The following is a 13,706-nucleotide window of genomic DNA, read 5'->3' as shown; positions in this document are numbered from 1 at the left end:
AAATAAGACTATTCAAAGCAAAAGTTAAAACACTGTTTTGTAGGGTTGATAATTACATGTACGTAATACATGAGACAGTTATAGCACAAAGGTAGGATAAGAGATGAATGGACCCAAACGAATACATTTGAAATCGAAGCAGTGTTTTTACAAACCAACCCAATGGGTTGGTTCTCCATCGGGAAAAATATACATAGCATATACTAACAGTTATAATCTCTAAGGGGAGCTGAGCGAAAGCCAGGTTTGGGAGAGCAGGGAAATGATTTGAAAAGATTCACTAATATGTCCCTTCAATCATGGAAGTCTGGCTAAATCTGTGGTGAAACCCAAGCCTTACATAGGAGATTCTAATGGGAAGAGAAGTAGGGACAAAAGCCTTGTTGTTTATGGAAGCCTATGAATCCAATATAGCAAGTGGCTTTGCTGACAGCATTAGATCAAAGAACAACAGGCCAAAATTCATGTTAGCGCAATTAATTATTTGTACCTGTATTAGTCAGCTATTGCTACAGCTATGCTACTATGTTTGGGAGGCCTCTAGGTCCTATGATTCACTATGAAGACACAGAAACCAGCATAGAGCTGTACTCGTTGCTATGATTATTACAGTGAAAGGATGCAGAGCACTATTAGGAAGTGAAAAGACCCTTGAGGAGAAGTCCAGTGGAAACTATGTTCAAGCTTCTAAGAGTCCTCTCCCAGGAGTCACACAGGATGCACTTAATTACCCCAGCAACAAGTTGTGACAACACATGTGAAAGGCTGCCAACCAGGGAAGCTCAGAGAGACTCAACACCCAGTGTTTTTATTGTGAGCTGGCCATGGGGGCATTCTCTGCCTAGCACCTACCAAAATCCCAGACTTCCAGAGGGAAAGCAGGTGGTCAGCATTAACTGTATTGTTTGTAAGGTTTAGGCACAATTAATCATTCTTATCAGTTAATAGTAGCTGTCCCAAAATCTAAGTTCCCAAAAGCCAGCCAAGGGCCAACCTTGAAAGCAGGCCTTTTCAAGGATAGCAGCTTAGGCATGCTATGTTAGCTCTTTTCTATACAACTACATAACAAAGAACTAGAAAAGTCTCAGTATGTTAAAACAATGAACATTAATTTTCACTTGGTGGTGCTAGGCTAGACTTCAAGTTTTGTACTGAGTTCCAAGTCTGTTCCACAGACCTTCATAATTCCAAGAACTGTGGCTTCTGTAGTCATGTTCTTCTCATGGCAGGTGGCCGAAATAAGAGCAAGCTAAATCATGCAACACTTTTATGGTCTCTGCTTATATCACACCTCAACATTCTGTTTGCTAAAGTCAGTAATATAGCTAAGACCAACATTAGTGAGATGAGAAAATACCCATCTACTCTAAGAGGGAGAAAGGGTAGGAATGTACATATTCCTTACAGAGAGGTTTTAAATAATTGGGAAAAACAATCCAATCTACCACAGTGCCTTAGGGATCTTGCCAAACTGAGAGGGCAACTGAGGCTGGAAGCATCACCTGATCACCTTTGAAAATGATATTTCTTAGTCTGTTCATTAGTTTAGGCCCACACCTCTGCCCAAAGGAGCCTTAAAGCAGACAAGAAAGAACATGAGATTTTAGCAATATTCTATGCAAGCTCTTTAAAGTGAAGTGAGAGTGTCAGTCTCTCAGTCACGTCCAGCTCTTTAAGACCCCATGGATTGCAGCCTGTCAGTCCATGGGATTCTCCAGGCAAGAATACTGGAGTGGGTTGCCATTCTCTTCTCCGGGGGATCTTCTCAACCCAGGATCAAACCTAGGTCTCCTGCACTGCAGGCAGATTCTTTACCATCTGAGCCACATGGAAGCCATGCACGCTCTTTAGCAAAATAATAATAAAATTAATAATAGCTAACATTAATGCACGCTTACCATATGTCAAGAGTATTACATGCATGATTTCATTTACCCCTTGGTTGATGTCATTATTATTCCCATGTTAGATATGAGGAAACAGAGGCCAAGAGATTTGCCCAAGGTCCCAAAGCTTGTAAGTGGTGAAGCCAGGGTTTGAATACAGGCAGCCCAGATCTAGTGCCTGTGCTTTCAGCAGTAGGACACTGTAAATGGAAAGCTTTGGCACACACGCCAGATTACAGCGCTTCAGCAATGGAGTACAAAAGTGTGCCCCAACGTGGAAGCACCACAAAACTTGTACATGATTCACGGGGGTTCAGGGAACTAAGATTTAATTTGTAAGAACAGAAATTTTTATCCTACACTAATAAAAGACTAAGAAAACTTGACTTTTTCCTCACAGCAACAGGTCAATATACCACAAAGTTCAACTGTTTAATTTCAATCTTATTTAAATTCAAATATTCTTTGTCTTTGAAGAACTGCTAATGAACACATTGCACTGCTCAAAATAACCATTCAAAGTTGCTAAAACACCTTGCCTTTCTATTTTCTAGACTGGATTAAAAAAATCTGATACACGTACCATTTCCCTGATTCTGTAAAGTCCGTGTTTTCAGTCAAGAAAAATGATCACAAAAATTTTCCATTTTCACTAAATAAGTATATTCAAGACTGTGTTCAATAAACAAATTAACAGCTAAGAAGTTTCTTCTTTATTAAGCGAGAATTCTACAATGCAAATATACTTTTGTTACATGCAGAGTTGCTAGTCGCTCCCTCTATGGTTATGGGGCTGTGCATTTTAATTACAGACCTTCATTTCTCTTTGATTGTGTTTTGAGCTTAATGAACAATGAAAGTAGTGTACTGCTTATCAGAAATCACTAAGGACTGAATGCAAAAAGGTGTGTTCCTGCAATAAGCAACAGTCTGCCAATGTCTCATTTGAAGATGAGTCAGTGTTGCTATAGGAGTTAGACTCTTGGGTCTGCCTGATAGAGTAGATTAAGAACCCACTGTGGGGAATTTAGAGGGTTCCCAATAACACAAAACACTTCCTAGATGTACTCAGACTGTAAAATGCAAGATATATAAGAGAGAACATTTCTATCTTCAAAAAAATACACCTACCGAAAACAAACTAAAGGTTGAAAATGAAAATTTAAAAATGGACATTGCCAAATGCCAACTATTTGAAAATAAGTTTGAAATGGTGAAGTACAGTATCTTCATCCAAACATGAACACTGAGGAGACACACACTGTATTTTTCCATAATGCCCAGGGCATTTGGAACTAAGGAAGAGTTACCCAGAGAAAGAGGAAGGTGCTTAGTTCAAGTGTTTTTTGTTTTTGTTTTTAAATAATTCCTCACTTTTTCTGCTAGTTTTCCAAGTACTTTGCCACTTATCTATAAAATGTGATTACTCTCATTTGTGAGAATTACAAAATCAGGAGCTCTAAATGGATTTATCAGATTCTCCAGAAGAGAGAACAGTGATACAATGGAAAGCAGGATTTGTGGCAATCTGCATTTACAGTAAAGCCAAATTTCAAATATTTTAATGGAAAAAGAATCATATACATCTCTTTACAGTAAGTATAAATATTTATCATATCAAATTATCCATATAATCTAACTTTAACAAATGAATTTTTCCCATGGGAAATATTTCAATATTATTAGAGTGCTTTTTAATAAAATTAAAGTTTCACTCTTAAGGATATTAGTTACTATATGAATCCTGTGTGGACTCAAGACTAAATGGCCAATCCTATTTTCAGTTATCACTTTAGATCTTATACCCTACTATTTGCTGTTAATGAAGATTTAGGGGGAAAAAGAAGTAATTTCTTAAACTCAACTTCAATGTAATTAACAAAGTGCATATTTATTCATAAAAATCCATGAAAAAACTTAATATACAAGAGAAGACTTTCTTTTAAGAGGTAACACTCTTCAGAAAAACTCCCAAATAAGGTAAGATATTCCTCCCAAGATGTCACAGCCAAAACCTAAGCACAGGAAAGTCCTTAAAGGACATCCAGGGCAAACTCCTACCCATTATGTAGAAATTCCTGGCACAGCATTTATAACAAGTAGCTTTCCAGAGTCTGCATGAATGCTTTCAGTGGCTGAAAGGTGAGGTTTACTATCCACAGTCCCGCCTGTGCTACTGCAGGTGAGCTCTGATTGTGGAAAAGTTCTTGTTGATAAGGAAAACTGTATATTCTTAAATTTTCAATCCACTGAGTCTAGTTCTAGTATCCACAAGCACCTCAAATTCCAGTCCTTCTGTTCCCTAACTGGAAGTAGATGAGAACACCACATTGAGAACATCACGGCAAGTGTTATCCCTCTACTCTGACTCAAAGAGAACGTAGGAGGAGGGCAGAGACGTGACAGAGCAATGAAAAAGGAGATGGAAGACAACCAAACATTTGGTTTACAAGGATATTTTATGTTCAGATTCAGTGAACATAGATATAATCCAAGACTACAAAAGATAATGTGTGTATGCATGTGTATGTATGGATTTGTGTTTGTATGTATGTGAGTATATATATATACTTGTATACATGCATATATGTAGATATATACAAGCTTCCCTGGGGCTCAGTTGGTAAAGAATCTGTCTGCAATACAGGAGACTGCCTGCAAGAGACCTGGGTTTGATCCCTGGGTCAGGAAGATCCTCTGGAGAAGTAAAAGGCAACCCACTCCAGTAATCTTTGTTGGGGTATCACATGGACAAAGGAGCCTGGTGGTTCCATGGGGTCACAAGAGTCAGACATGACTTAGCAACTAAAACATCACTACCATGTGTGAGTATATTGTTGATGCATGTGTATAATACGTAATGTATGTGTATGAGAGTGTGTGAGTGTACGTGTGTATGTATATATGTGTGAGTATGTTTATGTATGTGTGTGTGCACATGTATGTATGTATAAAATTCCAAGTCAGCTAACAAGAAATTTTTCAAACTATGTTCAACGAGGAAATGCAAACATGGGTTTTTAGGATATTATTTTTAACAAGAATACCAAATACACACAGCTGCTAAGCACTGCAGGAGTTGTTGACAGACGGGAGAGGGTGAAAGGGATTCAGTAACCTTATGTTTACATTACATAAAAATATGGCTATTTCAAAATGTCTAAATAATTAAATGTTAAGCCTATTATCTAGACATTTGCTATCAACTAGATGAAGAAATTCCCAATGAGTAAATAAAAATCAACCAGATCACTCTACTGGGTCTCTTTCCTCAAGTTTCTGACAATTCGTGGCAGGGCAGGTACAGGCAGCCATGCTGTACCTTCCTGACTGTGGGTCAGGATTTATCCTCCAGTCCCTCTCTCCACTCTGCCCTTTCAGGTCTCAGAGAACTGAAAAGCAGCAACTCCTCATAAGAAGTGGGGTGCCTGGACGTAAATCTGGCCCCCAGTGGCAAGATGTTCCATCATTAAAGAAGAGCTCAAACATGCTGATTAGACTTCAAGACGAGAATGAGAACAAACACACAGAAAATTTTTCCTCAAACACAGAAACAAAAGATAAGAGGATGTGGGTAAATTCTCAGGATATTGAGTTGGTAGATGCAATCTAGAATTAACCAAATGTTACTAGATTTTATATCATGTATGAAACGAGTTGCCAGTCCAGGTTCGATGCACGATACTGGATGCTTGGGGCTGGTGCACTGGGACGACCCAGAGGGATGGAATGGGGAGGGAGGAGGGAGGAGGGTTCAGGATGGGGAACACATGTATACCTGTGGCGGATTCATTTTGATATTTGGCAAAACTAATACAGTTATGTAAAGTTTAAAAATAAAATTAAATTAAAAAAAAAAGAATAAAAATATATCTAATAAAGTAAAATAATAAGCCTATACAAACAATTTTAGGTATCATAAAATTGGGAATGACTAACTAATGTAATAGTAATTTTTGAAGTAATACATAAACCCATTCCAAATTGTATAGCCTGGTAAAATACATACATTATTCATTGTGACCCATTAGCCAAATCTGGCACAGCACCTGTCTCTGTAAAGTTTCGCTGGAACATTCATTTGTTGTCTATGCCCTTGTTCATGCTACAACATCAACGTTGAGAAGTTGTGACAGAGACTGTTATGACCTACAAAGCCTAAAATATTCACTATTTGTTATAGGAAAAGTTTGCAGACCCCTCCCCTATATAATCACGGATCTTAAAATAAGCATCTAGGCCACATCATTAAATCATGCTAGTTTCAAGCTTTACGTTCTTTATCATGCAGGTCTCTTTTGTTACAAACCATTACAATCCAACAACAAAAAAAGTTGCAAAAATGTTCCAAGTGTTGTGAAGGTATTTCACAGTTTGGAGAAATGAAACAATTGTTTTTCCTACGTGTTTTGTTGGTTCTTCCTACCTGTTTTCCTTCCTCTTCATTTGAAGAGTTACTGACATCAGGGACATTTCGGCTGGGTTGGTAAACTTTCGACTCCTCTTGTCCAGACCTGCTGTCTCTTTGGTCTGTTGTGCTTTCCTCATCACTTTCTGGGTTATTTTTCCATTCTTTCATCATTTCTAACACATTGGTTGGTCTCACTGAAGAAACTGTATTGCCCTAATATTAAATGATGAATTTTTGGTGTTATAAACAGTTTAAAAAATTGAAGACTCTTACATATTTTAGTAATATAATCTCACAAATTCACTAAGTCACACAGAAAAATTGTAATGTTGAATAAATAGCAAAACTTCTGATGCCCTTTTGAGAATACTCCTTGAACTGACATGTCTCAGACCTCTTCACTAATACTTTTTACAATATACCAAAATTTAGGGGTGGGAGAATATTCAGTTTTAAAAGAATAATACAGCATGCCTATGCAAAAGAACACTAGATAGGGCAAGTCTCTGGAATCCAAAGACCCCCTTATAGCTCTGTTCTTAGAAAATTAATAGAGAAACTGAAAGAATGAAAGAAGTTGTCCAAAGTCTACGGGGTCCAACACTAAGCGTACGCCTGTGTGTACGTGTGTGTTAGTCGCTCAGTCATGTCCGACTCTGCGACCCCATAGACTGTAGCCCACCAGACTCCTCTGACCATGGAACTCTCCAGGCCAGAATACTGGAATGGGTTGCCATTCCCTTCTCTAGGGGATCTTCCCTACCCAGGGATTGAACCTGGGTCTCCTGCATTGCAGATTCTTTACCCTCTGAGTTACCAGGGAAGCCCTATGAGTAAGCCTATATAACATCAAAATGTCTAGGTAAAAAATCTAAGTTCAGCTGATTAGTCTGGTATTGTATCCAAGAATAAAGATGTTTGACTTGAAAGCTCTTAGTTGACTGGACGATTTAGATATAATGTGATCATTTGATTATAACGTATTCTATGCACTGTTTAATTCCAGGTGTGAGTAGCTCATACCAATAACCATTTAATATTAGCTATATTTTTCTCAAATAAAATATTCCATCTAATGCCAGGAAATGCATGAATGCAGTCTCACAGGGCTCCTGCTAGACTAGGTATGCCTTAAATATTTTTGTTCCTAATGCAGACTAGTAGAGAAAGTCTGGACAAGAAGTTTGGATCACATTTAGATTAAAAACAGGAAGTTTAGGCGTGAGCATAACTATGGCATGATTCTAAATTAATTTGACATGTGAATGGATTGAAGCATTAAGCAACAGGGATACAGAGTAATATACAGCCAAGCACTTTAAGGGCAGCCATCTGAGTACACTGTGGAGGATCTGCAGAGCTTAATAAATTCAGGGTTAAAGACACAGACAAATACAAAGCATGGAATAGTAGTAACTAAATGTGGATCATTATGCAATTCACTCCCTGTAGTTCTTCAACGTTATCCTTTTTAAAGAAGATCTATATTCTTACCACTTTCACAGCATCCTACTTTTGGTTGCACTTCTGCAGCCTCTACCCATTTACTCCCAGAATACCCTTACCATGCCTTCTGCCAACCCCTAGCCTACACTTCTTTCAAGGCTTAAGTTCTCTTAATATCCCAGAACTTACAAAGATGTCATCAACTTAAATGAAGCACAGATGAAGACTCAGACCAAAAAGGAATTGAAATTGTTTAGAACAGTAGATAGTCTCAGAGCTCTCATCTGAATGATTTCTGATCTCCAGGGTTCTGTCAACAGCCCTGCTTTACCCCAGTGATTCATCTGGCCTCTATTTTAACTTCCTGGCTTCACTGCAACCTTGGTTGCTAAGCACAGTGTCCAGGCTCCTAGAATACCAGTACACACAACTTTGCCTTGAACATCAATCTCTCATTAGAAAACAGAGATAATCTCACACATCTAGGTCTGTAATCCTAGTCCTCAACTGCCCTTCCCTGATAAACTCTCCACAAGTTAACTCTCTGGATCCACAATAGTTATTGATGGTGCTTGCCCAACATTCCTGTCTTCAAGGCACATATTAGAATCTTGCCTCTCTACTTCTTTTGGGACATGACAATATGACTTGTTTTGACCAGTGAAAACGTGATTTGAAATAGTGCATATCACTTCTAGATGGAAACTTTGAAAGCCTGTGGTTTAACACCTGCATTAGTAACAATAGAAGCACAGAGACAGAGTTCCCTCAGCCTGGAAGACAAAGTGAAACAGAACTTGCTTACCTTCTCCAAGCCAATGTGCCATGGAAGGCGTCAAGAACACTGAGATTTGGGAGTCATTTGTTACCACAGCATAATCTAGCCTGTCCTGATATAGGTAGGTAGAAGATTAAAATTTACATTCTGTGAGTCACCTCCAAAAAGCCCAAAAGAATGAGCTCACTGTACAATCAGCATACCCAACAAAACTGTAATTACTACAGAAATCATATGCAATCAGTACCATGTGATAGCCAATTTATTTAGGCAGTATTGGCTTTGCACAGCCCTGATATGCATGAATTTCAGTCATCATGAATTAAATAGTGTCTGTCACCCAGCAACACAGTTCACATTTTAGTCACTATGGTACAATAACTATCATTGCATAAAGTTCAAACTTCACTGCGAGCTCTTCAATACACAATCACCATGTACATTACAGATATGCATCATGGTCAGTGACCAGTCATGTCTACTGGTGACTGGAAACCATCCATCTGCTGCTCAGTTCACACACAGACAGCAATCCGTGCAGTCGTGTTGCCTCCTTGTCTCCCAGGTAATTTGCCAACAAAGATGAAATTGCAACAAAGAAACTAAAGTGATAATACTGGAAGTAAAATCTGAATCAAATGTAAATGGAGTAATAGAAGAAATAGCTGACCATGAGAATGTTGACACTGTCACTGAAAGAATCCAGATGTGCAACCAAAGGAACTTAGTAAGGCAAACTTAGCAGCATAAATGAGGAAGCATGAAGATACTTCAGAGAATATGGTGCCCACAAAAAACAAATTTAAAGACTTTTCAGAGATATTTCATGACATTGGAAAGACAAAGGATACCATGTTACAAGTTAATCCAAGCTTGTAAAACACTATGACAATTTGCCAAGGCATAAAAAAGATATTTCCCTCTGTATTATAAGAAGGTAAGCATTCTTTAAACTAATCTTGATAAGTTTTTAACTAAAAAATAAGATACTTTAATTCTCAATATTCTAATGTTTTAAATTACAGTGCAAAAAAAATAGCTTTACTTTTGTCTCATTCCCTATATTTATTTATAACTAACAGGGAGTTTTTTAATATTTAACAAAAAATTCAAAGGGTATGGATCATAATTTTTCCCATTGATTATTAAAATCATTTTTCACAGCTTTAATATACACTATTTTTATGGTTCTGCACTACTGTGCAAAGCAAGAACTACCTGTACTATCTTGAACCTGCATTTCTAGCAATCTTTCAAATGCTTGGTTTACATATATATACACACACACACACACCCAAGAGCTTGGTGACTGACACGCTACAAGTCTAAAGTAGAGCACCTTTGTATTCAAAGAAATGATCCTATTTCTTATTTCAAAGAGACTGGGGAGAAGAGCAAAAGATCCAGAACAGGAACATTATCCCCTCACAAACACTCTACTATTTATAAAATTTTAACTATTTGCTTCCTATATTTGCTTGTGATAGCAAACAGGGCACAAACAGTGGTATGGACTCCACACTTTCCCTCTTGTCTGAAGTCCATCCAATAACTTACTAGACTGCCTGCTTCCTGCTTGCTAGCAGTTGAAGGAAAAATTGCATCAAATACTTGCACTGATCAGATGAATAAGTGGCCCAGGGCTGCGTGTCATGAGCCTTCTAGGCTGAAGAGAAACTATACATGAATCAACCAAATAAAAATTGGTATAATTTTAGGCTAGACACTGCAGATTGTGGAGATACCTCACCATCGGAACAGTAACTTCTGAACTCCCGGCTGTGTTTGGGAGTCACGCCCCAAACTCATCAACCATGAGACAGCGAATGGCAGGAACGCAGCAGTAATAGGCTGATAATCTGAGGCTATCATAAGTAGAAAACCAACCTTTTGGTTAACAAATTTCTACTTGTTTAGCTAACAGCTTGAGATTATTTTATTTTGAAAAGCTAGAAAGCTGAACACTCATAGAGGAGAAGTTTGGTCAAATACCAATATTTGGACTTAATACCTGAGTAGGCAGGTCCTACAGATACAGACCCAGGCATACATCCTCATCTAACAAAATTTGCCTTTTCAAGGATAGAGTCTATTAGTATTTTGTAAATAATAAATATTTAATATATATTTTTAAATGAATGAATAATATGTATGAGTTGGGATAAGATGGTATAAAACATAAAATAAGCTAAGCTAAAAGGAAACATTCTGGGACTTCATAGTCTTTATTTTCTACTTTTCATAAATAGCTAGAACACTTTACTTCATAATGTTCTGAGGGATAAAATCTTTTCAGTAGAAAAATGGAATGCTGCTGCTGCTGCTTAGTTGCTCAGTTGTGTCTGACTCCTTGCAACCCTATGCACCATACACTGCGAGGCTCCTCCGTCCATGCGATTCTGCAGGCAAGAATACTGGAATAGACTGCCATTCCCTTCTCCAGGGGATCTTCCCAACCCAGGGATTGAGCCCAGGTCCTCCCACATTTCAGGCAGAGTCTTTACCACCAGGAAAATGGAATAGTCACTTTAGAAAAAAGCACATAAAAGGGATGCTCAACTTTACAAAATTAATAAAATCCAAATCAAAACAATGAGTTACCAATTTATACCTAATAGATGGACATAAATTTAAGTTTGATGATTCTCTTGGTGAGGGTGTGGGGAAACAGGTTTCTCATTTACTTGCTTTTTATAGGAGGATTAGTCAGTAATAAACCATCAAAATGTGTAAAGCACACTCTCACAGATCAGTAGTTCAAGTTTTAAGAATTTATCCTATATGCTGACATAGTATACAAACATATATTTACAAGAACATTTGTTGCACTGTTGTTTGTAATAGAAAAGACCTGAAACAGTTTAAATATTTCCTATTCAGAAGAGAAAAATAATAGTGTATCCATGGCTTTGGATACAATGCTGCTTTTAAAAAATAAGGAAATCGTCCCAAAATACATTCAATGAAAAAGAAAAGTCCGTGTAATATAAATCCATTTGTGAAAAGTGGATACAAAAAAATATACAGAATGTATTTAAAAGAACACATAAGAGATTTAACAATGGTTATCTTTAATAAGAGGGAATGAGGGAATAGATGGAGGAAGTTATTTTTCCTGCTTTGTTTACCATTTAAATCATTTACCAAGGGTAATGGCAACTATTATATGACTAATAATTAATATAAATTATATAAGAAAAGAAATACTGTAAGTCATAGGACTGACAGCACCCAATAAAATCACTGAACATGCCCTAATGGGTCTCAGAAAGTCCAAGGCAGCAGTGGAGAATGGTAATAATGGATCATTAAAGTTAGCAAGTGCCCCACTTAAAAGTTTTTCCTAACAGTCACCTCGGTGATTTTGTTTTCACAAGTAGAACAAATAATGAAAATAGAAAAGGTTGGTGTTGATACTCCTGCTCTTTAAGAGGAAACAGCCTGAGAAATTAAGTGAGTGAGTGAGTGAGTCAAGTCGCTCAGTCATGTCCGACTCGTTGCGACCCCGTGGACTGTAGCCCCCCAGGCTCCTCCGTCCATGGGATTCTCCAGGCAAGAATACTGGAGTGGGTTGCCATACCAAAAGTGCATTTCCAATTGTCTGCCAAGAATTTCTAGCTAGAGGTGCTGCTGAGCCTTTAATACTGTAATGTATACTTGAAAGCTGCTAAAAGGATAGATCTTTAAAGTTTCTATCACAATAAAAATATTAATCTATGCGAGGTGATGGATGTATTAACTAAACTTATTGTGATTATCATTTCATAACATATATATAAAATCATTGTTGTACATCTTAACTTTATATTATGTTATATGTCAATTATATCTCAATAAAGCTAGAAAAACGAAAATAGACTCAATATATTCCAAACCAACATTCTTCAGACTGGAGTATGTACTGTGTAAGAAGACTTCATATGGCCTGTGGGGGCAGAGATAGTTTGCAGGGAATCAGTTTCAAGACCCTCAATTTCTTTATTTTATTTTATTTTTTAACTTTACAATATTGTATTGGATGCCTGGGGCTGGTGCACTGGAAAGACCCTCAATTTCTAATGATCTCTTTTTTTTCATAAGACACCTGCTTGAGCAAGGATATGCAGTAATTCTTTTCATGTTCTTTTCTTAAGTCATGTTCTTATAATGCTTGTTACTATACATACATTTATTTGTGTGTGTATGTGACAAAGACTTACATCTAAAATATGTAACCAACTTCTATAAATCAATACATTTAAAAAAGAAATAGAAAATGGGAGAAAGACTTGAATAGACATTTTGTAAAAAAAAAAATATTCAAAAGGAAAATTAGCATTAATAAACTAGCATAAACATGAAACATGACCAATTTCATTTGTCATTTGGGAAACATAGATTAAAACTACAATGAGATACCATTATATATCTACCAAAGTATCTAAATTAAAAATACTAACAATACCAAGCACTGGAGAGGATGGGGAGCAACACTAGAACTCTCACACCATTTTAAAAAATAAGGAAATCGTCCCAAAATACATTCAATGAAAAAGAAAGTGAGTGGCACAAAGTGAACTTAGGAAAAAGGAACAAAAGAAGTTTCTGGTGGGGGTAGAAATGTTCTGTATTTTGTTCTGGGCAGTGGTTACACAAAAGTATACATATATAAAAATTCATCAGGTAAACTCTTAAAATCTGTCTATTTTATAGTAAGTAAATTATATCTTAAAACTATGATTATTTAAAAAATAAATTTCATAGCTTCATAGATATTATTACATGTGGCTCAACCATTTCACAGTTGTAAAATATTCCATTGTCAGACTATACCACAATTTATTCATTCTCTAGGAAGAGGGAATTTGGGGTGACTCTGGGTTTTTGCTCCTATAAACACTTCTACAAACATTACCGTGTATGTCTCCAAGGGTATATATGTAGAAAAACTCCTTGGGTATATTCTTAGAAATTAAATTTCTTGGTATAGAGTATATGAATGGTTAACTTTAATAGATAATGTTTTTCAAAACATTTTCAAACCGTTTTCCAAAGTAGTTGTACCAGTGTACTCTCACCAGCAATGATTTAGAGAGACTCTTGATCTGCATCTCTTCCAAAACCTATTACTGTCAGACTTTTTAATTTTTAGTTTTATCTCACTGAAGTCCTGATTTGTATTTCCCTGATCACTAATGTAACTGAG

At 36.9% G+C, this 13,706-nt stretch overlaps 1 protein-coding gene across 16 annotated transcripts in view; it reads right to left on the bottom strand.

The window, feature by feature from the left end:
- The window catches only part of STK33 (serine/threonine kinase 33), a 199,253-nt gene that overhangs the window by 9,846 nt on the left and 175,701 nt on the right, over nucleotides 1-13,706 (bottom strand). For 15 of the 16 annotated variants that reach the window (XM_055548715.1, XM_055548721.1, XM_055548712.1 and 12 more), the window contains one exon: nucleotides 6,313-6,510. The exons of the other annotated variant lie outside the window; for it this stretch is intronic. In XM_055548715.1, coding sequence (XP_055404690.1) covers nucleotides 6,313-6,510 — 198 coding nt within the window. The remainder of the gene's footprint in view (nucleotides 1-6,312; nucleotides 6,511-13,706) is intronic. 16 annotated transcript variants of the gene reach the window in all.

Source organism: Bubalus kerabau, chromosome 15, assembly GCF_029407905.1.
Source record: "Bubalus kerabau isolate K-KA32 ecotype Philippines breed swamp buffalo chromosome 15, PCC_UOA_SB_1v2, whole genome shotgun sequence".
In the NCBI taxonomy this organism is placed as follows: Eukaryota; Metazoa; Chordata; class Mammalia; order Artiodactyla; family Bovidae; genus Bubalus; species Bubalus kerabau.
Note: the sequence above shows the minus strand (reverse complement) of the source record. Positions and strands in the feature narration are given on the sequence as shown.